Source organism: Dromaius novaehollandiae, chromosome 3 (genome assembly GCF_036370855.1).
Source record: "Dromaius novaehollandiae isolate bDroNov1 chromosome 3, bDroNov1.hap1, whole genome shotgun sequence".
Lineage (NCBI taxonomy): Eukaryota > Metazoa > Chordata > Aves > Casuariiformes > Dromaiidae > Dromaius > Dromaius novaehollandiae.
Genome location: NC_088100.1, coordinates 603,998 through 626,915, shown reverse-complemented (window position 1 = coordinate 626,915; position 22,918 = coordinate 603,998). Strand labels below are relative to the sequence as shown.

Sequence of the window (22,918 nt, the reverse complement as noted above, 5' to 3'; positions counted from 1 at the left end):
CGAAGCGGCTGCGTCACAGAGGGCGCGCCCCCCCCCCCCTCCCGCGCGCCCCCGGGTCCCGCCGCCCGCCGCCAGCAGGACTCGGCGCTCGGCGCTGCTCCTTTATTGCCGTGCGAGCGCGGGGCGCCGCGTACAGGACCGAGCGCGGGCAGCGGCGCGACACCGGCCGCCCCCGGTGCACCGAGCCCCGCCGGGCGGGACGGGACGGGACGGGCAGGCCCAGCTCCCCGCCCCGGCACCGGGCTCCAGCACGGAACCGTGGCTGCGCTGCAGGGGCACCGCCTCCCTCCCGGGGCCGGCGGCGGGAGCGGCGGGGCGGCGTTCCCGGGAGGAGCCCCGGTCCCCGGTAGGTTGCAGGCCGCTGGCTGCAGGAGCGCCGGGGCAGCTGCTCAGAATAAATACAAATAAATAGAGGTTGCAGCAAGCGAGCCTGCGCGCACGCCCGCGCCCCGGGCAGCCTCGCGGGCGCTGCGCCCCGGCCGCCGGCCCCTGCTCCGAGCGGCCCGCGGGGTGACGGTCCGTCCCGCCGGAGCCGTGTCGCGGGGCAGGGGGAGAGGCCGGCGGCGGGGCTGGTCCTGCGGGGCCGGAGGGCCTGGGGCTGGCGGGGGGAGCCCCTCCCGGGGGCGGAGGTGGGCGGCCCCCCCGGCGGCGGGGTGGCGGGGGCAGCCCGCTCAGCAGTCCATGCCGTCGCTCTCGCACCAGGCGGACGGGCCGTCGGTACCGAAGTATCTGTCCCCGAAGTTACCTGGACGACGAGGGGACAGAGTGAGGCGTCGGCAGCGTGGGGCCCCCGCCCGCTTCGCGCCCTCCCCGGCGCAGCCGAGGGCCCCAGGGGAGCGTGTCACCCCACCGGAGACCCAGCGGGTGCCCGGACGGTCCGTGACGATGGGACGAGACAAGGGGGCCCGCAGGGCCGCGGCAGCGCGCGCGGCGCAGGACCAACGTCCCCCCTCACCGATGCCCGGGATGATGTGGAACTCCTCGTTGATCCTCTTATCCACGGCGGTGGTGATGATGCGGACGCGAGGAAAGGCGTAAGCCACCGAGTGCACGCCCATCTCCGCCATCAGCAGTGACAGCAGGAAGATCTTGTCCTCCTGGACATCGTGGTCCTGCAGCACAGGCGGCCGTGAGAGCCAGGCCAGGCAGGGGAGGAGGGCTGCGCGCCCCAGCCCCCAGCCCCGCCAGCCCTGTCCCCTCACCAGCAGCACGCGCACGGCCATCATGGCCGCGGCACCCGTGGACACGGTGCTGTCCATGAGGATGACGTAGTCTTCGCCGATCTCCTTGGGAAGGCGCAGGTAGTGGAGCTGCAGACGGAAGCAGACGTGGTCACCCACCTCGTGGTGCCTCGGCTGATGGCGGGGGCTGGGCTGGGAGCCCCCACACCAGAACGGGCCCCCGGCGAGCGGGCGCTGCTCACCTCGGGCTCCCCCGTGTCGTGGTTGGTCTGGATGAGTATCTTGCCCAGCCGGATGTCTTTGCAGACGGCAGTGAGGGCCTGCTCCATGGTCTCCCCGGCTCTCAGGATGGACACGCCCGTGATCTGCGGAAGGGACAGCAGCACGGCTGCTTTGCGCGGCCACCCCCGCGAGCCCCCGCACGCCGTTCGCTCGAGCGGGGGAGCCCAGCCCCTCGCGCTGCCTCCAGCGCGGCCGCCCAGCAGCCTCCTCGGGGGCTCGCCGCAGAGAGGCAGCAGCACCGCCGGGTGCCCCCGATCTCCTCGTGCCTAAGCCCGGTCTCACCTGCCCCTCCCCAGCTTTGCAGCGCCCTCAAGCCTCCGGCCTGGGGGGCTCTGAGGCTCCGAGGAGGCCCGAACGCGTTATCTGCACCGAAACGAGCCTAGCCAAGCGGTCCCTACGCACGGCAACGGCCCCAGAGCACCACCGGGTTTCCCAGCCAGCACCGACCCTGGAAATGGGGGGCTGCATGTCTGCGAGGGAGAAAGGGGCTGGGACAATGTCTCACCCTCTGCCTGTGAAACCGCTTTCCTTCGTACGTTGTCCCCTGGGGCGTCTCCACAGTAACCGACTGAAGAAAGGGGAGGTTAACAGAGCGCAGACAAATCCAGGCTCCGGCACGGCCCGGCTTGCTCGGGGGCACAGGGAAGACAGTGATGTGGCCACGGCTGCACCCGAGGAGCAGTCACATACCTTGAGCGGCAGGAAGGAGAGGGCATGTTCGATCAACAGCCTCATGAGGCGCTTGGAGTAGAAGATGAACTCATCCCTGGTCGTGTCCTTGTTCCTGTTGAGGGAGGATACCGGTGCGGGAGATGAGAGCGGAGCCCCTGCTCCACCTTGGAGCCAGCAAAGGAAGGGCTCAAAAGGAGAGCAAGAATGAACAAGGAACAGCCTGGGGTAACCTGGAAGCTCTCCGGGGGAGGAGGAAGGGGGATGAGACGTGCTACTAATTAAGGCTCTTAAGCCCCCAGCTTAGAGGCGGCCATCCAGAGATCTCCCTTGAGACTGCACAGGGAGGAGCAGGGCCAGGGCCCACAGGACCATCCTCATCCCCTCCTAAAGTCTCAGCGTGGGACAGAGCTTCTCGCGGTGCCGTTCTGGCTAGACAGACGCCTATGCAGGAACGGCCTTGGCAGGAGACCTGGCACTCAGAATGGGGGGAAAGCGCTGTACAGGCTGGCTGCAGCTCCATGCATGGAGCTCTACCTGCAGGATCACGCTGGGAAAAGCGTCTGGCACAGGAAGCAGGAGGTGACGGAAGAGAGGCGTATCAGCGTGTCCTGTGATGTGACGGCAGGGACAGTGGCACTCGGCTGCAGCAGAGCTGGAACCCCAATACCACACACCGGGGATGGGGAGCGCAGAACTGCAGCCCTAAACCTGGCTGATGTTAGCAGCTGCCCTTGGCCTGGGTGCTCAGACATTTTAAAATCTTGCAGGGCTCCTACCAAGGGAGAACCTGGACAGTTGTGCTAGTTCTGCCTGCATTCACGATCAGGCTGTCTCTGTGGTTCCTGCAATGTCCGGTCAGATGTGATCACCACTTCTGTCCTCTGGGCCCCCCATGGACCTTCACAGGTGCTGACGCCTCGCCCTGCCAAGTCCTGCAGACACTGAGCACCGTTGCAGCCCCCCTGGCTTCACTCTCCTACGCTTGCAGTCTTGGAGCAGCATCCAGGGCAGCCGACATCTTGCCCTCCTGGCTCTCGTTTCTGTGACCATGCTGGTGAGGTTCACATGATCCTGCCTGTTACTGCTGGCAGGTTCCTGGTCACACCGCAGCCGAGCGCCCTTTGCTCCCTGACGGGGCCTTTTCCCAGGTCTGTTCCCAGGAAGGTGGCAGCTGGAGGTTCCTCACCCCCTGCTCAGCCCTTGCCGCGGGGGCTGCAGTCTGAGTGTCCTTGAGCTGCATTAACCCACATCCCCTTTTTGCAGCTACTGCTTTCCAGAGGTGCTCTCCCAAATTCTCTGTCGTGGTAACTCGGAGGGAGTGTTCCTGCTGGTGCCCTCCTCCCTCTGCCTTTAGAGTCCCTCCGTCTGGATCTGCAAGTCCTGTTTGCAGAGTCACAGCTGTTCCGTTCCTCTGCATCTCGCCTACCCGGGGCCTACGCTGAGCGCTGAAACCTCTATCTGAACTGGACTTTGTGTACAATCCTTCTGGCTTCAGGAGAGGCCAGGCTACGGCTTGTCCAGACAAAGACTCTATTTAAGAGAAGTGTGAGCTCTGGACATTAAAATGACGACTACCCTGTTGCATTAGCAGTCCTTGCCTTGAGGCTAGCCAGTCCTTAAACAACTTCAGTGTTTCTTGTGCAGGCAACACTGCAATGTCTCTGTGGAAGGAGGTCCCGGTCTCTCTGGCTACTGCTCTAATATTTGACTACTGCCATCAAGAAAATACTCCTAATATCTAATGGGAATTTCCCCTACCCCAGCTTGAGCCATTGCCTCTCATCCTGTCCCTGTGCCCCCACAGGGAGCTCAGCCCTTGCTTCTCTCCACCCACCCGTTAGGTAGCTGAGGACAGGAACGAGATCCCTCTTTGCCTCATCTCCACCCAGCTGCACAAACCCAGCTGCACAAACCCAGCTCTCTTGGCTTCTCCTCGAACGTCCTGTGCTCCAGCCCCCGGCCAGCCCGGTGGGTCCCGCTTGCTCCGGGGAGCCCACATCTGTCTGGTACTGGAGTCTCGAACTGGGCACAGTGCGGAGCTGTGCCTCGCAGTGCCGAACAGAGGGACAACCCCTTCCCTCAGCCTGCTGGTTCGCCTGGAAACTTAATTCCCTGCAAGATCTTAAAATGTCTAAGCACCCGGGCCAAGGGCAGCTGCTGACATCAACCAGCAAAGCTGCTACTCATGGGAAGTTACAAGGACAACGTGGCAGGTGATGCACGAACACGCGTGGCCCACAGGGCTCAGCACTGCTGTCAGCGGCTCCTTTCAGCGCTTCCACCACGGCACGTATGTAGACAAGGGCCTTTGCCCCGTGTGAGGGCAGAAATCCGTAAGGGAGAAGCCAGTCTGGCACCACACGGGCTCACATCAGCTGGGGCACCCGCCACTGTCCTCAGTCTTGCCAGGCTCTGGTTGCGCACAGGGGCAAGCCTGCGCTGCAGACATCCTTCCCCGAGACATCCACCGCCGTTAGCGCTGCGGGTTGAGCGACCTCGAGCAGAGCCTGCCAGGAAACCCAGGTTCGGGTGCTCTCAGAGCACAGCCCACGCCACGCAGCAGCAGCGGCCCTTCCTGACAGCCTTGCTTGCCCCTAACTATGCCGAACTTCATCTCCATCTCAACAGCTGCAAACCGCAGCCTAAACCATCCTGCAGTTCTCCAGCTGGCACTCATTTTCATCACTTAATAGTAGCAAACTGTCATCTTGATCAAAACTGATCTGGGCAAAAGGGCTGAATATGCTGAACGTCACAGATCCCAGCAGGACTGACTGGTGACTCCCCTGTTTTCTCAGTCCTTCCCTCTACTTCCTACCTTTCAACCAGGTGTCTGTCACTACAAGAATCTTTCTTTTTATTCCATATCTACTTTGCTTCTTCAGCAATGGACCTATTTAGGGGGGAAGACGTATTTTTAGCAAATAATTCTCCTTTGTCCATAATTAACAGTTCCTCAAACAGCTCCAACAGGTTCCCCTCAAGGGAAAGGTGGCCTGCAGACCCTTTCTAACCATCTCCGTGACCGTGGCCATGGTTCCTGCTCTTCTTTGTACCTCCCTCCTCCTGCAGAGCTTCTTTATCTTTGTAGCAGAAAAAGCAGTGATTTTTTGTTTTTATTTATTTTTATTATTACAGGGTGGTAGCTAAAGAAGAGCAGAAGGAATCATGGTAACTTCCCGTAAGTAGCAGGCAACTACCTTGTGGCAAAAGTCTTTAGCGTAGATATTGCTGCCACTAAAGACTTGATGGCCTGTAGCAAGGTGCTGTCAAAGAACGCTGCTCACGCTGCTTAACGACTCTGGTGAGCTTGGAAAGGAAACAGCTAGTACTGCCCTTCAGTCCCGAGGACATCCAACGGCAGGTAAGCCAGCGGTCAAAGCTGGCCCGTCTCTGCCAGCACTCCAGAGCAAAGAGCACCGTACAGCTCCAGAAAAGGCATTTCCCCAAACCCACTCCTCCAGTGGGAAAAAGAGGGGCCAAACCCCAAACTAGTCAAGTAACTAAACACAACGTGAACAGGGAGCTAGGAGCCTGCTGGATTAGTCTCACGTACATGGGGAGGACTTGTTGTCTTCCTCTCAGAAGGGAGAGGCAGTGACGAGACAGGTCCTGGGGCTTTCCGCTCTCCAGGGAAAGCACTTCCATTTGGAGCAGATAATCACCTTCACATGAAGTGAGACTCAACTAGTTTTAAAAACGTCCAGTAGAAGTTGTTAACTCAGTACAGAACCACTGAAGAGCTGCAGATAACTTCAAAGACAATCCCAAACTGACGCAGTTTCAGGGAGTTCCACTACCATCCAGAAATGGCTCAAGAACGACGCAAGTCTGAGGAAGAGATGTTGCAAAAACACAGGCATCCTCGCTAACAAAGATGCTGAAAGGAGTAGGGTGCTCTGAATGCCATTGATCTGGAGGTCAAGACGACCAGCTACCGTCACTGCCTGCAGTCCCAAGCAACCGACGCCGGCCAGGACTAACGCGTCAACGCCCTTCCGCTGCCCACCGTAGACCGGAGGAGTCAGAAGAAGGCCTGAAGCATTCAGCATCAAACCTCCTCCTGGGAGGAAACGTATTAGTCCCAGCCTTCAGCGCATCAGAGCAGCATGCAAACAAGGCAAGGGAACTTACGTGTTGTCAGGTAGGAAGCTGAAATGACATCCAAATTGAAAATTAAGTCCAGAGCATAAGAGGAAGTGGTAATGCATGTTTTGGGCTTGGTAAAGACGTAGGGTGTTGTCTGGGAAAGACAACATAGCCAAGAAAAATGTTTGGTTTCCCTGGAACCGGGACGTAAAGCCTGCAATAAACAATGCAAATGGTGTAAAGTAAAAAGAGGCCATGTGATACCGCTCGGTGCTCTTCAGGACAAAGGGGAGATGGTTCAGAGCTGACGCTGCGTGGCGGGCTGGCTAGACGAATAAAGTGCATAAAACCAAGAACAAAAGGAAGGGACCAGTGAGCATGGCCTCAGCCTAGTTTAGGCGTCCATCCTGACGCTGAACGGAGGTTATGCAGGTGCCTGAGAAGCAAGCACGAAGGTGCAGCATTACTCGTTCTGAGCACCACCTCTCTGCCTGCCGCTGAGCCTCCGCTGGAAGATTTGCAGGGCGGGAGGTTTAGAAGATAACTGCTGACTACGTGGAAACGGGGAGTAGCAGAAAGGGAGGAGGGAACAGCAGAACGTCAGACAGCATTAGTGGCTCTTCGGGCACTGGGAACGCAGGAGCAAGGGACGAGTGTCTTGTGTTGGCCGTCGTCAGGTAAGGCCCGAGCTGGGACCCGAGCACACCCGCAAATGACCATGAGACGACTGGCTCCTGAGGCCCTGAACACGGAAGAAACAAGTCCACCACACCGTCAAGAGCAACTGAGTTCCCCGAAACTTAACGGAAAACAACTCCTGACACATGTTCCCAACTCTCCTGTTTATGTACCAAATTAGGGACAAACCACTGCCAGGAACCAGACACATTTGTAAATGAATGACAAAAATCTCGTCACACCAAGTGCTCGGGGCAGCAAGAAGGGATGCACAGAATAGACACAATGAGGTAATTCAGAGGAAACCTCCCTCCTTCTCCACCAGAAACGGAAAAGCCAACTGCATTTACATACAACCTAGCCCCAGTGCAGGGGACGGAAAGGGAAGAAGGATGGCTTTTCATACTGGGAGTGTTTTGCTCATCAGCACACGCTTGTGCTAAGTCTAACTCACAAGTTACCCAAAAGCAACTGCTGCAGGAAGCCATGCGTTTCCTACAACATGTGGTTTAAAAAGCAGTGACACAAGTGTGTAAGGCAGTTCTGTGAAGAACAGGCAGGTAGGACTGTCCCAGTCCCACTTTTCTCAGAGCACTATTTTCAGGTGAGCAAAAGAATTATCCCACTAGTAGTTTTGTAAGTGCGAAATGCCTGAAGGCAAAGTAATTACACCAAGAGGTCAATCAGCAGGAAAACAGGGAAATTTTGAGACTTGCTAGATACTTAAAATGTGACCACATAAAGATCCCAAGGATATCCCTTTTCTGTTCCTTGCAGTCCGTGGCTGCTTTGACGAAAGAATAAATAACAGGTTGTAACGTAAGGGTCATTTTGCTGGAGAACCCTCAGGAACAAGCTTCTGGTTCTCCAGCTGAGCAATAACCAAGAGAGAGCGCCCTGAGCTGGCACTGAGGGACTGTGAGGCAGTATTAATAAGGAGCTGCTGAAATCCGTCTTTTCTTTTTGACCTGTATCTAAAAACAGCGCTATCTATGTATACCCACAATATTTTCTTGAGAACATAAGGAACAAAGGAATCCTAACAAAGATATTTGCCAGTTACCAGATGGATGTGGTTGAGTTGGCAATGGTCCAGAAAAGGCAGACGGATACTAAATATTTTTAATTCTGTATTTTAGGGCATCATCTGCCATTTCTCACATCACGCAGCAAATGATGAGACACGTTCCAGCCAACAGTAGCTCAGGAGAAGGATAAAAAGCTGCTGCTATCCTGAGATATCTTTTGCAGTCAGACCCGGGCAGCTTGCATCCAAGAGCTTTGCAGTGACCAAGGAGCAAACTGTGACCTACTAAAACGGATATTTTCAACAAACCTTGGGACGGTGGGGGACTCCCAGAGGAAGTCAGAAAACCCGTCCAGATCTGGGAAGAAAGAAGTGCCCTGCCTCCGTCTCACGACGGGCTGCCTGCCTGCCTGCTCCCGCTGTGGGTGTGCTCAGACCACGCGCTCGCCCGCAGGCTTCTTGGCCGCGTTGCCGGGGGTGCGTAGGAGCCCACCGCCTCCCCAGCACGCGCACGGCTGCGGCGAGGCAGCCCCTCCGCTCTTCCCAACCGGCCGTCCCTGGGAACCCGCGGGGAACGGTGAGGCAGCGGGAGAACCGCGAGGGGCGAGTGCACAGGCGAACGGCTCCTCTGAGGAAGCAGATAAGCACCCAAAGGGGAAGCAAGGACTCAAGCACACCCACATCGTGGGCAGCACGGAGCGGTCTTCACAAGTATTTACCTGGAAGAGGGTCCTGAAATCCCTAGCTTAACAGAGGAGGAGGGGTTCCCACGCAGTCTCAGGACGGCACTCCAGGGGGTTAAGGAGCATCCTTCTGCCTTGGAGCCCTTCCACAAGTACGTGAGTGCCAAGATGCAAACAAGGGAGAGAAAGCCCCGTTCCCTTGTGGCAGAGACAGCCCAAGATGCTCCAGAAGAGGTGGGAGGAATAAGCGGCTCTGCAGACAACACATGCTCAGTCCCACTGCATTACCCACTGAAAGGGATCACATGCCCGAACAGCCAGACATCCATTTCGATGGAGGCTCTCAGGGCTGTGAAGGGGCCAGAAAAGACCGTTCATGTACCGAGAAGTCCTGACGTGTGGTAAGAAATGCTTCTACCTACTGTCATGATCTAGCCCTGACACAGGGGTGTCTTGTAAGTTCGAAGGTATGACCCCCTACCCTTATTACACACTATTCTCAGCCTAAGCATGAATAAAATCATTCAGCTACTCTATGTTTAGGATTATTTTTCGGTCTCCACCTCTCCGCAATAGCAGAAAATCACTCTGGAAACCCCTTCTCCCTGGGATGCCAAGACTCAAGTTGCCGTGACCGTGTTCAGCGAGATGCTCGCTTACCGCCACAACATAATCTTCCAGGAGGACCCTCAAAGAGGCAGAAGCTGAAGCACAGAGGAGCCTCCAGTGCTGAACAACAGGGAGATGATGTTGGCCAGCAGCAGCCTGGCGATTCACAGGCTGTCTCCAAGGGAACTGCACTGGGAAAGGCAGAATGAAAAAAAGGGAGGCTGGAGGGAAAACCCGATTAACAGCTCTCTGGTGCATCCACAGATAACAGGTCTGGTGTACCAGGAGACTCGGAAACGCAGTGCTAGCAGGAGCACCGGCACTCCACGAGGGCTGCGACTGCGGAGGGGAGCCGATGGCACCACAGCACTGCCATCCCCGAGGCTGGAGTAAAGACGGGAGATCAGATTTACCAAGACACAGTGACTTCATGAACGGAAGCACAGGCAGTTTGGCAGAAGGTGCAGACCAGCCAAGTGTGCGTGCAATCTTCCGCCGGCCTGGATCTCTCCAGGGAAGCCAGGAGAGCATCAGCAGGCAGGCAGCAGTGCCTGTGGTGCAGAGGGAAGTCCAGAGACACAGGCATGAGGACACAGGACCTTGCTGAAGCCACGCAGAAGTAACTGAGTGCTGCCAAGCAATCACACGTTACCTGTAAGCACCAGAAATATAAGCTACCTGGTGCTGATGAATACAGAAACTTTTTGCTGAAAGATTTCCTCAACTTAAGAGTTCTTAACAACAGAATTGCTTCAGTCTTCCTGGCTTTACTGGGCTGCAGCAGGATTTGAGGGGGTGGCTGACAGGGCAAGTCAACGCCCCTCATAAATGTGGTATTTTTCATCGACCATCTGGCAGAGGCAAAGTCCGCCTTCCCGCACTCCCGTCAGTCACACAAGCCAGCCCCAGAAGCACAGTGTTGCTGCGGTAATTTGAGATGAGCAGTGGTGCTAGATTCCAACCAAACTGTACATCCATTTGATCCATCCCTCCCCAAAGCAACTGAACGAACTCCGAAGTCGAAACAGCTTAACGTTATTGGGTGCTTGTGGCACAAAGGCAGAGGCGCTACAGGCTGAAAAACAGGCCAGTCCCAGAAAGGCAAAAGGATGGCAGCACCGAGGGGGAAGACAGGAGCAGCAGGCAGCAGATTAGAGAGGATTCAGCGCGCTCCCGGGCTGCTGTCCCTGCTGGACAGGGACCGTTTGAAGCCCGGCATTTAGGCACTGCTAATGCATCAGCCCAGGCTCCCGCCTGTCTGACAGCAGCAAACAGCGTAACACTGCCGGGTCTCCTAAGAAACAGGAGAGCCTCAGGTAAAAGGTCAACACCGGAGCCTGCGAACAGGGAGGGCGGAGACGGGGAGGGCTCCGGCACAGTCTCGTGTTTTTCTCCTCCCGCGTAAGCCCGGTATAAAGGAAGACTCCTGCCCATTTCCAAGCAAACACTCAGCCGCTGGCTGTGCGGGCCCCCGGGCTCTCCCTGCGACCTCGGTTCAGCGGTGCACCACAGGCACAGGCGGCAGATGAGCTGGAGAAATCAACTCGGGCTATCGCGAAGGAGCTGCTGCCAGCGTGCCGGAGATGCTGCAAGGACCAGGTCACGCCTGCTCCAAGGCTCCCTTCGAAGCTGACAGACCTGAACTCAGAGCTACTGGGAGCCCACGACCTAGGGGTGAGGTACAACGGGCTCCAGACACCGGCACAGGTCTCTCCCGGTGCGCACACATCACGCGGCACGGCACATCGCCTGCTTCTTCACCACCGCGGTGACCTGCCTCTGGGCCTGCGCTCTGACAGGGAGGAGCCGTGCCCTCCGCGCAGACGGGAACCCGGGCAGAGGAAGGCGGCACGCCTGCTATGCAGAAGGTGCACAGCTCGTGTGCGGCCCCGAGGTTACGGTCACATCTGCACATGGGCGCTGGCAGCCACGACACGAGCAGCCAGGCACTAGAGAACAGCGCTGCTTAGGCCAGCAGCCCTCTCTGCTTTACCACCCAGCGACAGAAACACACACAGCTCCTGTGTTACGTTCCAGTGCTGGGATACTCGAGCAGCTGGCACCTCCTAACAGCCTCCAGGCCGGCTAACTCACTTCAAAGGCAGTAACACGCACAACGGCAGTAACAAGGAACGTGGCAGCGGTCCCATGGGACGTGGGCTTGACCCTACACTAACGCTACTGTCACCTGGAATAAAACAGAGCATCTACGCGAATGAAAGGATCAAGCAAGGGGCAAAGTCCTGGAAGAGGCAACAGGGCAGCAGCCTGGATCCCCTCTGTAAGCTGGGTCTAAAACCAAGTGCCTCAGGAGGCAGGCAGCAGTGGCACGAGACCCCGCACTAGCTACTAGACCTGAGCTCCAGCTAGGGAGGAGCTGACTAGACTCCTCCGGCCATGAGACAAGCCTGCCTGTGGCCCAAAAGCCACCCCAGAATCACGGAATGGCTGAGGCTGGCAGGGACCTCTGGAGATCATCTAGTCCAACCTCCCTGCTCAAGCAGGGGCACCCAAAGCACGTTGCCCAGGACCGTGTCCAGGCGGCTTTTGAATATCCGTAAGGACGGAGGCTCCACAACCTCTCTGGTGTTGCGTCTCCTAGGGCAGAAGTGCCAAGGTCTTGTCACAAAAATTGCCACCAGGCTGGAGCCAGCTCTGTTCTGCTCCAAGAAAACACCTCTATCTGCAGCCCTGAAGACAGGGGATAGGAAACGTCGCAGCAGCTGGCAGTGCGGTCCTACAGCACTGTCCACCCGTAAGAGACGCTCAGGAAACCCCCAGAGGAAGCAGGGACGTACCTGATGATGGTGTGCATGCCTCGCACCTGGGGCGTGTTCTCCAGCACGCTCAGCGTCTTCGGCAGGGGCTGTCCCTGGTGGGCAGAGGCCAGGGCTGCCCTGCAACGAGAGAGCAGTGAGCAGAGCTGCACAGCGCACGCACACAGCAGCCCCCCCGCCGGGCTCCCGCGGGCCCCGATTGCCCTCTCCCGAGCGGAAAAGCACCTCCCAGAAAACCAGACACACAGACCAGACACGAGGAAGAGCTCAGCCCTCGCTGCCTCATGCCCAGGAGGGCTCCGTGTTTAGTGCCAGACACTAGACCCTAAGTCAGCACCATTCCGTAAAACCGGAACAAGCCTCTCCCCGCCCACACATCCAGCTTTCCATCAGCCTCTGCACAAACAAGCTTCTGCCAGAATCCGGGGAGCGAGAGGCAGCTCTGCGCAGACGAGACAGGACACCCGGGACAGGGCTGCCCACCTTGTGCAGAGGTGTGGGAACCGCCCCGCTGCGGCACCTCCATGGTCTCCTGCAGAACGGGGAGGGTTGCCCAGGGCACGTCTCCCACGCAAGGGAACAGCCCGGGGCACCCTATCATTCGGGGCAGGAACCACAGTCCGGAAAGGAGCGGGAGCAGCACAGGGAGCCAACGACACAAGTCAGACATAGCTGCTGCGGGACGGGCTGTGCAGGGCCCTACCAAAGCCAGTCACCCCAAGCAAGCTGCATGCACGGCAGCCACCTCCAAAGTCAAAGAAGGGCAGCTCTGCTCACATGTCCCAGCAAAGCGTCAGCCAGCAGGGACAGAGAAGAGGCAGGACTCGGAAGAGCAGGTCCCGGCAGCCATCCACCCCCCAGCCCAGGGACCTGCCGCTCTCCAGCTGGCAGGGTCTCCACCATACCTGACGGTGATTTCACGCTAGGCAGCACAGCAGAGTCGTTCAGGACGGCAAAAGGGGAAAGAAAGAAAGAACGAACATCCAGTCACTGCACTAGCCAGGCAGAGCCACCGAAAGGCAGCCCAGATCCAACCCCCACCCCTTCTCCGGAGGCTGAACTGAAAAGAAACTGCTGCTGGGCACACGCGGGAGGCCAGACTGGACTCCTGGGATGCAGCGAGGGACGAGGGAAGCGAGCACAAGTGCGATCACGACGAGCTGGCTTTGGGACCGAGGGGGCAGCAGCTGAACGAGGCCAGGCTGGAGTGCAAGTGCCACGAGCCACGGGCAGGGATGGGTGCTGTGCCCGGCCCTCTCTGCACTTCCCCAGCCCCTGCATCCCAGCTCGGTCTGCCCTGAGGTGGGCTAAGGCCTTTGGCAAAGGGCGAGGTGACGCTGAGAGCCCTGGAGGTTCCAGCGGGGGCTGAGGCAGCTGTGAGCAGCCTCATCCTCCCCTCTGCGTGCTGAGTCCTCCTCCTCCTCCTCCTCCTCCCCCCCCAAGCTAGCAGCAGTCAAGCCTGCACCTCACCTTCTCCAGCTGGCTGTGCACGTGCTGCACAATGAGGTCCAGAGCCACGAAGTTCTCCCCACCTGACGGGAGAGCAAAGAAGCCAGGTCAGGCGTACGCTGACCCACCCCGTCCCAGGGCCCGCAGGACACCCGCTCCTGACACGCGGGTCAGACCCAGCAGACGCAGCGCAGCCTCACCCCTGGGCACCACGATGTCGGCGACCTGCACGGTGGGCTCGATGTACTGCTCGAAGGCTGGCTTCACAAACTTGTTGTACTGCTTGATGACACCCACGATGTCTCGCCCGCGTTCCATGATGTCGCGTTGCAGCCGCCGCACCAGCCGGATGTCGGAGTCCGTGTCCACAAACACTTTCATGTCCAGGAGCTGGAAAACTGGAAGGGGTGAGCACCCCCTCATCCAGCTCCCCGCTCACATCCCGGGGCCCTCTTAGACCCGCCTCACTCCCCATCCAGGGCCCTGACAGATCTGACCCCACAGAGCGACGGCACACGCGGGCGCTCCGTTAGCAAACGGCGGGAGGATGTCTGCCTCCAAAGACACCCAGCCACCTCCCCCCACGAGCAGCACTGAGCTCGGGACCTGGTTCATGCCGTGTGCAGCACCCCGCTGCGGTCCCTGCCCACCCCGCGCACCCCGGGGAGCCCCAGACCAGCCGCATCAGGCAGCAATACCTTCAGCAGCTCCTTGTTGGCAAAAGCCAGAATCCCCTCGAACACGATGACGTTAGCCCCGTACACTGTTTTCTGTGGGCAGATAAGAGCTACGCTGGTGCTGCCCCCGCCATCGCACAGCACCAACGCACTCAGTACAGACAACACCTCAACCCTCGACCCACGCTGAGCTCTAACCACCGGTGGGCAGGATGCCCCCCAGAGCCGTCCTACACCCCCCAGCCTTTAAAGGCCCCTATTCTTACCCCTGCCATCTATCCCCCGGCCCTGCTAGAGCCTGGCTCGTTCTAGACCCCCAGGCCTCTCCCCACGTCCCCTCCTCCTGTCCCCATCCTTTCCGCACTGCCTGCTCCATGCTACAGCCCCTTCCCAAACTCCGTGCCAGCCCCTATTCCCCTGCCCACATCCACACGCTTCCTGCCCCTGCAGCCAGCCCCTTCCCTCCCTTTGCCCCCCCAGCCCCGCGCTCCTGCCCCACGGGTGCCCCTCCCGGCCCCCGCTGCTCCTCCCCACGGGGCAGTGCACCCCCGATGGTCCCCCCCCCCCCCCTCCACAGGTCAGGGCAGCGCAGCCCCGCTGCTGCCCCTGGCCCCGTGCCGGGCCCGCTCTGCCCACGGCACCCACCCACTCGCGGCGGCGGCTGTGCGTGGTGAAGTCGTAGACCGGCACCTTCACGCTCTTGCCCTTCTTCAGCTTGCGGAGGACGCTGACGAGCAGCTCGAAGTCGAAGGCGTCGGGGTGGTCGAAGTTGTAGTCGCTGCGGGCCGCCAGCGCCTGCTGCCCCTCGTCCAGCACCTGCGGAGGCACCGCCCGCTCAGCGCCGCGCCCGCCGCCCGCCGCCCCCCGCCGCCCGGCCCGCACCTTGTAGAAGGAGTCCATGGAGAGCAGCACCACCCAGGGCACGTCCAGCGCCTCGATGATCCGCGTCGCCACCGTCGTCTTGCCCGAGGCGCTGCCGCCGCACAGGCCTGCGGGCGTCGGGGCCGTGAGCGCGGACGCCCCACTCCGCCCCGCCCCGGCCCCGGCCCCGGCCCCGCCGCCGCGCCCCGGCGCTCACCGATGACGAAGGCCTCGTCCACGGGCGCCCCGGTCTCGCTGTACCAGGGCGGGCGGCCCGCCGTGTAGATCGTCCGCTTGCTGGTGCGCAGCAGCGGCGGCTCCGGCTTGCACTGGCTCGCCGTGCGCTTCCGCGGCGACGGCGTCAGCGGCAGCCGGCTCAGCAGCGAGTCCAGCGAGCCGGGCCCGCGCTCCGGCCCCGCCGCGCCCCAGCCGCCGCGCCGCTCCTCCGCGCCCGCCGCCGCCGCCGCCGCCGCCGCCATCGCGCCGCGCCGCGCCGAGCCGCGGGGGCTGCCGGGACGGCGCGTGGCGCCCGCGGCTCCCGGCGGCACCCGCGCGACTGCGACCGCCCCTCCGCCCCCCCCACACCCCGCGGGACTACGGCTCCCGGCAGCCCCCGCGCGGCTGCCACCTCCCCCACACACACACCCCGCGGGACTACGGCTCCCGGCAGCCCCCGCGCGGCTGCCACCTCCCCCACACACACACCCCGCGGGACTACGGCTCCCGGCAGCCCCCGCGCGACTACAGCTCCCGGCAGCCCCCGCGCGGCTGCGACCTCCCCCACACACCCCGCGGGACTACGGCTCCCGGCAGCCCCCGCGCGACTGCAACACCCCCCCCCCGACACCCCCCCCACGCGACTACAGCTCCCGGCAGCCCCCGCGCGACTGGGTCCCGCCCCCCACACCCCTGCGCGACTACGACTCCCGGCAGCCGCCGCGCGACTGCAGCCGCCCACACACACACACTACCGCGGGACTACAACTCCCGGCAGTCCCCGCGCGACCTCAGACCCCCCCCCACACACACACCCCGCGGGACTACGGCTCCCGGCAGCCCCCGCGCGACTGCGACCCGCCCCCCACACCCCCGCGCGACTACGACTCCCGGCAGCCCCCGCGCGACTGCAGCCGCCACACACACACACACACACACACACACACACACACACACACACACACACCCCCGCGGGACTACAACTCCCGGCAGACCCCGCGCGACCTCAGCCCCCCCCCCCCCCCCCACACACACACACCCCGCGGGACTACGGCTCCCGGCAGATCCCGCGCGACTACAGCTCCCAGCAGCCTCCGCGCGACCACTGCCCAGCTGCCCTGGAGACAGAGCATCTAACTGTGTGTGTGTGTGTGTGTGTGTGTGTGTGTGTGTGTGTGTGTGTGTGTGTGTGCGCATACGTGCATGCATGTATGTTAAAAAAGCATGTGTTTCCCAGGTCGCACTGAGGTCGGGGCCCTGCTCCCTGGGGCCGTGGCGCGGGGCTCTCCCGTCGTAGGCTGGGGACCTCCTGTCGTGACTGCTCATGGCCCCTCGCGGCTGCTGTCCCGGCCCCACGGGGCTGCAGGCCTCCGCCTCCGCCTCCGCCTGCGCTGCCAGGGCTCTGCCCGCCCCACGCCAGCACGGCCCGGGCGGCCGGACTGCAGAGGTCCCTGACAGCGCTCCTCTGAGCCAGCGCTTCAGTCAGATAAAATAAGCCCACCCGCAAGAACCAATTTGCGCCTCTTCTCAATCTTCTCATCAGCTAATTTTTGTTTTCAAATCCTTTGTTTTCAAACCTCAGGGATTTTCCCCACAATATTGTAGAAGTTTGGCAAAGGGCTAAAACTCACTGGACACATCTAAATACGGCTTGGTCCCCTCCGCAGAGGGGAAGTGTTACGTGTGCCATCCCGGGAACATCACAGCCAACCGCGTCGGCCTGGCTGCACCGGGGGTTTGCGGCTGCTGACGCGGTGCCAGACGAAGCGAAGCCGCCAGGAGTCGTGGGCCTGGTGCGGCCGGGCAGCACCAACACGGGCAGCACCGCGGCCTTGTCCTGCGCCATTCAGGCCAGGGTGGGAGGCGTCTGCCCACAGGGACCTGCTGGGGACCAGCCACAGCCCCCTGTGCCCAGCAGCGTCCACCTGGCACCCATGCAGGAGAGACCCTCGGACCAGGAAATGGCCAGAAACGGGGTTTCCTGGGAAGACGGGGCAGCCCGCGGGATCTCACTGCGCAGGCCACGGCCCCAGGCACTCCCCAGCCTGTTTGCAGGTGACTGGACCATTTTCTGCCCTTTCCCACGCTTGGGCCTCCCTGATCCCCGCATTCCAGCCTCGGTCCTTCCCCTCGGCCTCCCCAGGGACATCTCGCCCGTCCCTGCAGCCCTTCCCGCCCCCCCCGCACTGCGCTTCCGCTCCTTTCTGTCCCTGCGAGGCCACCACCTGCCCCCCGCCCCGCCCTGCGGCGGATGGGGGCGGGGCCACGCTGCTGGGGGCGTGACCTGTGCCCCGGGGCGGGGCCACACAGCTGGGGGCGGGGCCACGCTGCTGGGGGCGGGGCCAGAGCCCCGGGTCCCCTCTCCCCCCCCCCCCGGGGGTGTCTCCGCCGGGGCGGGGGGCGGGGCCGCAGGCGGGGGCGGGGCCGTCGGTGGGTCCCGGCGGCGGCCGCGGAGCTGCTGGCGTCCCCGGCATGGAGCCCCCGCCCGGCACCGAGACCGCCCGGCTCGTCAGCCCCCGCGGCGGCCGCGCCGACGGCAGCCTGCGCCTCAAGAGGTACCGCCGCCACCCGCACCGCCACCGGCACCGGCACCTCCAGCACCCCCGGCACCTCCGACACGACCGGCACCTCCAGCACCCCCAGCACTCCCGGCACCCCGGCACCTGCAGCTCCATCATCCCCGGCACCTCCAACGTGACCGGCACCTCCATCACCCCCGGCACCGCCACCACCCCCGGCACCGCCACCACCCCCGGCACCTCCGTCACCCCCGGCACCGGCACCCCGGCACCCCGACCACCATCTCCACCACCCCCGGCACCTCCACCACCCCCGGGCACCCACACCTCCAACGTGACCGGCATCTCCATCACCCCCGGCACCGGCACCGGCACATCCATCATCCCTGGCACCGGCACCTCCATCACTCCTGGCACCTCTATCAACCCGGGCACCCGCGTCCCGGTACCTCCATCACCCCCCGTATCCGCAGCCTGGCACCGCCACCGCCCGCGGTACCGGCGCCGCCGCTGCCCCCGGCACCTCCATCACCCCCGGCACCGGCACCTCCATCGTCTTCATCACCGCCGGCACCCGCAGCCCGGCACCGCCACCACCCCCGGCACCGGCACCGGCACCGGCACCTCCACCTCCCCGGCACGACCATCTCCCCCGGCACCTCCATCCCCCGCCGCCCGCCCGGCACCCGCCATCCACCGCAGGCACCGCCGCCTCCCCCGGCACCGCGGCCATCCATCACGCCCCCGCGCCGGCGCCGGCCCGGTCCCCCCCCGCGATGCCCCGTCCGTCCCCTCTGCCCCCGCCGTTCCCCCGCGGCTCCCCGGCCCCCGCGCCCTGCCCGCCCGCCGCCACCGCCGCCCCCTTCTCCAGCCGTCACGGCCCTGCACCGGCGCCGCGTCCGGCAGCCCGGCCCCAGCCCCGGCCCCGGCCCCAGCCCCGAGCCGCCGCCGCAGGCACCGTCCTGCACCGCCGCACCGGCACCGCCAGACCCGCCGCCGTCCGGGCTCCGCTCGTCCCCGCCGGCCGCTGCGCAGCGCGGGGGAGGCGGGCGGCTGCGGCTGTGCGGGGACCGGGACGGGGACCGGGACGGGACGGGGACGGGACGGGACGGGACGGGACGGACCCAGCCCCCGAGCCCCCCTGCTCTGCCGGAGCCCCGCGCCCACCCCGCTGCCGCCGCTGCCCCGCGCCCCCCGGTCCCCGGCCCCCGGCCCGGCTTCCCGGCGCTGCGGCGGGCCCGGGGCCGTCGGGGGCGGCGACGGCGGGTTCGGGCCCGGACTGAGACCGGCCCGGACCCGCCGTCCCGGGCCCGGCCGAGCCGCGAGCTCTGCGCCGAGGGGCCGGGGCCGCGGGGTAGCGGCGGGCAGGGAAGGGGCCGGGGCCGGGGCCGGGGCCGGGGCGTAGCGACCCCGGGAGCCGGGAGAGGAGCCGCCGGGGCCGGCAGGGCCAGAGCGCCGGGCCCGCCGTGGGGTGCCGGGGCTGGGAGGGGCCGGGCGCCCGGTGCTCTGCAGCTGGGGCCACCGGGAGCCCTGGGGCTGCAGACTGGGGCCACCGGGAGCCCTGGAGCTGCTGGACAGGGGTACTGGGAACCCTGGGGCTGCAGACTGGGGACACTGGGAGCCCTGGGGCTGCAGGACCGGGTACCAGGAGCCCTGAGGCTGCAGACTGGGGACACTGGGAGCCCTGGGGCTGCAGACTGGGGACACTGGGAGCCCTGGGGCTGCAGGACCGGGGTACCAGGAGCCCCGAGGCTGCAGACTGGTGTACCGGGAGCCCTGGGGTTGCTGGATGGGGGCACTGGCAGCCCTGGATCTGCAGACTGGGGTACCGGGAGCCCTGGGGCTGCTGGATGGGGGCACTGGGGGCCCTGGGGCTGCAGACTGGGGACACTGGGAGCCCTGGGGCTGCAGGACCAGGGCACTGGGGGCCCTGGGGCACAGCCCAGCCAGGTGCCCAGGGCTGAGCACCGCTCCCGCCCGCAGCCTGTTTGCCAGCCCCCGGGATGCCCTGGCGCCGCAGCCCCCCGGGAAGGAGGTGCAGCTGGAGCTGGAGGGGGCCCCGGCCCCGCGCTGCCACTGCAGCCCCCTCGCGCCCGGCCCCGGCCCCGGGAGGCTCCGGGCCCGCCGGCAGCTGAGCGTCGCCTGCACCATCTGCTGCGTCTTCATGGTCGGGGAGGTGATAGGTAACGGGACGGGGACGGGGACGGGGACGGGGTGCCGGGTCGGGCCGGGTGCCAGCGGCTCCGCTGCCCGCAGGCGGGTACCTGGCGCACAGCCTGGCCATCATGACGGACGCGGCCCATCTGCTGACGGACGTGGGCAGCATGTCCGTGAGCCTCTTCTCGCTCTGGGTCTCCGCCCGGCCGCCCACCAGGACCATGAGCTTCGGCTGGCACCGCTCGGGTGAGGCTGGGGGGGGCACGCGGCCCCGCGGCCCCGCGGCCCCGCGGCGCTGACGGCTCCCGTCCCGCAGAGACGCTGGGCGCGCTGGCCTCCGTGCTCTCCATCTGGGTGGTGACCGGGGCCCTCGTCTACCTGGCGGCCGCCCGCATCCTCAGCGGCGACTACGAGATCGAGGCGCGGGCCATGCTGGCCACCTCCGCCGGCGCCGTGGGGGTCAACCTGGTGTACGTCCCTCCGTCCCCGCCGCCCCCGGCCCCGCGTGATCGCCCCGAGCGCCGGCCCTGGCCCAGGGCACCTTCCGCCCCCGCCCGCCCGGTCCTGGTGTCCCCAAGCGCTGCCCCCCCCGCGCCTCCTGTCCCCACGCGCTCCTGGCCTCCGGCCCCCCCATGCAGCCTGCTGCCCCGCGGCTCCGGCTTCCACGTGCAGTGCTCGCCCCAGCCCCGTCCCCCAGCCCCAGCCTTGGCGTGTTCCAGCCCCACACGCGTGCCCCAGCCCCGTGCGTGTGCCCCAGCCTTGCATGTATGCCCCAGCCTTGCATGTGTGCCCCAGCCCCACACGCGTGCCCCAGCCCCGTGCATGTGCTCTGGCCCCACACGCGTGCCCCAGCCCCGTGCGTGTGCCCCAGCCTTGCATGTGTGCCCCAGCCCCACACGCATGCCCCAGCCCCACACGCGTGCTCCAGCCCCACACATGTGCCCCAGCCTTGCATGTGTGCCCCAGCCCCACACGCGTGCCCCAGCCCCACGCGTGTGCCCCAGCCTTGCATGTGTGCCCCAGCCTTGCATGTGTGCCCCAGCCCCACACGTGTGCTCCAGCCCCACACGCATGCTCCAGCCCCATGCGTGTGCCCCAGCCCCATGCGTGTGCCCCAGCCCCACACGCGTGCCCCAGCCCCGTGCGTGTGCCTCAGCCTTGCATGTGTGCCCCAGCCTTGCATGTGTGCCCCAGCCCCACACGTGTGCTCCAGCCCCACACGCGTGCTCCAGCCCCACACGCATGCCCCAGCCCCATGCGTGTCCCCCAGCCCCATGCGTGTGCCCCAGCCTTGCATGTGTGCCCCAGCCCCACACGCGTGCTCCAGCCCCATGCGTGTCCCCCAGCCCCATGCATGTGCCCCAGCCTTGCATGTGTGCCCCAGCCCCACACGCGTGCTCCAGCCCCACACATGTGCCCCAGCCTTGCATGTGTGCCCCAGCCCCACACGCGTGCTCCAGCCCCATGCGTGTGCCCCAGCCCCACACGCGTGCTCCAGCCCCATGCGTGTCCCCCAGCCCCATGCGTGTGCCCCAGCCTTGCATGTGTGCCCCAGCCCCACACGCGTGTTCCAGCCCCACACATGTGCCCCAGCCTTGCATGTGTGCCCCAGCCCCACACGCGTGCTCCAGCCCCACATGCGTGCTCCAGCCCCATGTGTGTGCCCCAGTCCCACACGCATGCCCCAGCCCCATGCATGTGCCCCAGCCCCACAGCCCTCTCGTGCCCGGCCCCTCGCTCCCCCCGGCGCGGTGCCGAGCTGCCCCGCTCCCCGCAGCATGGCCTACGTGCTGCGCCAGTCCGGTGCCGGCTACGGCCACGGCCACGGCTACGCGAAGCTGGAGGAGAGCCCCGGGGGCTGCCCCCCCGGCCGGGCCCCCCCGCCCGGCAGCACCAGCGTCCGCGCGGCCTTCGTGCACGTGGTGGGCGACCTGCTGCAGAGCGTCGGCGTCCTCGTGGCCGCCACCGTCATCTACTTCAAGGTGGGTCCCTCGCCCCTGCTCTGCCCAGGGCGGGCGGGGACGCCCTCGAGCCCCGTGGGGGGCTGCTGGGGGGCACCAGGCCCCACGGCTCCGGCCCCACAGCCTCACGCAGCCGCCGCTCCCTGCAGCCCCAGTGCAAGATCGCAGACCCCATCAGCACCCTCCTCTTCTCGGTCTTCGTCCTCGGCTCCACCGTCGCCATCCTCCGGGACGTCTTCAGAGTCCTCATGGAGGGTGAGCGGCGGCTGGGGCGGGCGCGGGGCTGCGGGGTGCGGGTGCGGGGGGCAGCCCGTCCCCCCCGCGCCCCCCGAGCCCCCGTGACGGGCGCCGCGCAGGGGTGCCGCGGGGCGTCGAGCTCGGCGCGGTGAAGGAGGCGCTGCTGGCGGTGGAGGGGGTGAAGGGCGCCCACGACCTGCACGTCTGGGCCCTGACGCTGAGCCACCGCGTGGTGTCGGCGCACGTGGCCGTGGGTGAGTGTCCCCGCGCTCGGCCCCCCCGGGGAGGGAGGGAGGGAGGGGGGGGTCCCGGCCTGAGCGCCGCCCCCCCCCCCCCCCAGAGGCCGGCGCGGACCCCGAGGCCGTGCTGCGGGACGCCACGGCCCAGCTGCGGGGCAGGTTCGGCTTCGCGTCGTGCACGGTGCAGGTGGAGCGGTACCTGGAGGACATGGCGGCCTGCCGGCACTGCCAGGACCCCCGCGCCTGAGCCCCAGAGCACCGGTATCGGGGGCTGCCCCAGAGCGGGGCCGCAGCCCCGGCAGCTCCTGCTCCGGCCCCGCGCGGGGACGGCGACCCCAAGCCATGTGCGCGACCGCCCGGGCCCAGCCTCTTCCCCCGCTCGGAGCCCGGGGGGGGGGGGGCTCCGCGGCCCCCCAGCACGGCACCGTGCTCCGGGGCAGCCTCCACCCCGCCGCCGGAGGGACGAGCCCTGCCCCGGCCCCGAGGACGGCGGGGGACCCGCGCCGGCAGCACCGCACGCCCGGGAGGAGGGAGCCCGGCGCCCCAGTCCCGCTCCGTGGGGAGGGGGCCGCAGCCCCGTGCTTCCCCGGGATGGGGGCGACGG

At 64.9% G+C, this 22,918-nt stretch overlaps 2 protein-coding genes across 3 annotated transcripts; one reads left to right on the top strand and one right to left on the bottom strand.

The window, feature by feature from the left end:
• Positions 1-88: 88 nt before the first annotated feature.
• Positions 89-15,517, bottom strand: LOC112992619 (uridine-cytidine kinase-like 1). Of its 2 annotated transcripts, none has more exons than XM_064508163.1 (14): positions 15,203-15,517; positions 15,007-15,113; positions 14,815-14,940; positions 14,146-14,217; positions 13,648-13,837; positions 13,469-13,530; positions 12,904-12,920; positions 12,020-12,118; positions 2,154-2,247; positions 1,969-2,031; positions 1,424-1,546; positions 1,203-1,310; positions 956-1,112; positions 89-745 (listed from the first exon to the last, which is right to left on the bottom strand). In XM_064508163.1, the coding sequence occupies exons 1-14, from the start codon at positions 15,462-15,464 to the stop codon at positions 672-674; spliced, it is 1,554 nt and encodes a 517-aa protein (XP_064364233.1). In that variant the 5' UTR covers positions 15,465-15,517; the 3' UTR covers positions 89-671. The 2 variants fall into 2 exon arrangements, with proteins under 2 accessions (XP_064364233.1, XP_064364232.1); XM_064508162.1 differs by having other exon boundaries at positions 14,770-14,940; positions 15,203-15,516.
• Positions 15,518-17,633: 2,116 nt separating this feature from the next.
• Positions 17,634-22,682, top strand: SLC30A3 (solute carrier family 30 member 3). The gene is made up of 8 exons (XM_064510190.1): positions 17,634-17,756; positions 19,704-19,903; positions 19,977-20,123; positions 20,194-20,347; positions 21,655-21,859; positions 21,988-22,093; positions 22,195-22,329; positions 22,416-22,682. The coding sequence occupies exons 1-8, from the start codon at positions 17,674-17,676 to the stop codon at positions 22,559-22,561; spliced, it is 1,176 nt and encodes a 391-aa protein (XP_064366260.1). The 5' UTR covers positions 17,634-17,673; the 3' UTR covers positions 22,562-22,682.
• Positions 22,683-22,918: the final 236 nt, after the last annotated feature.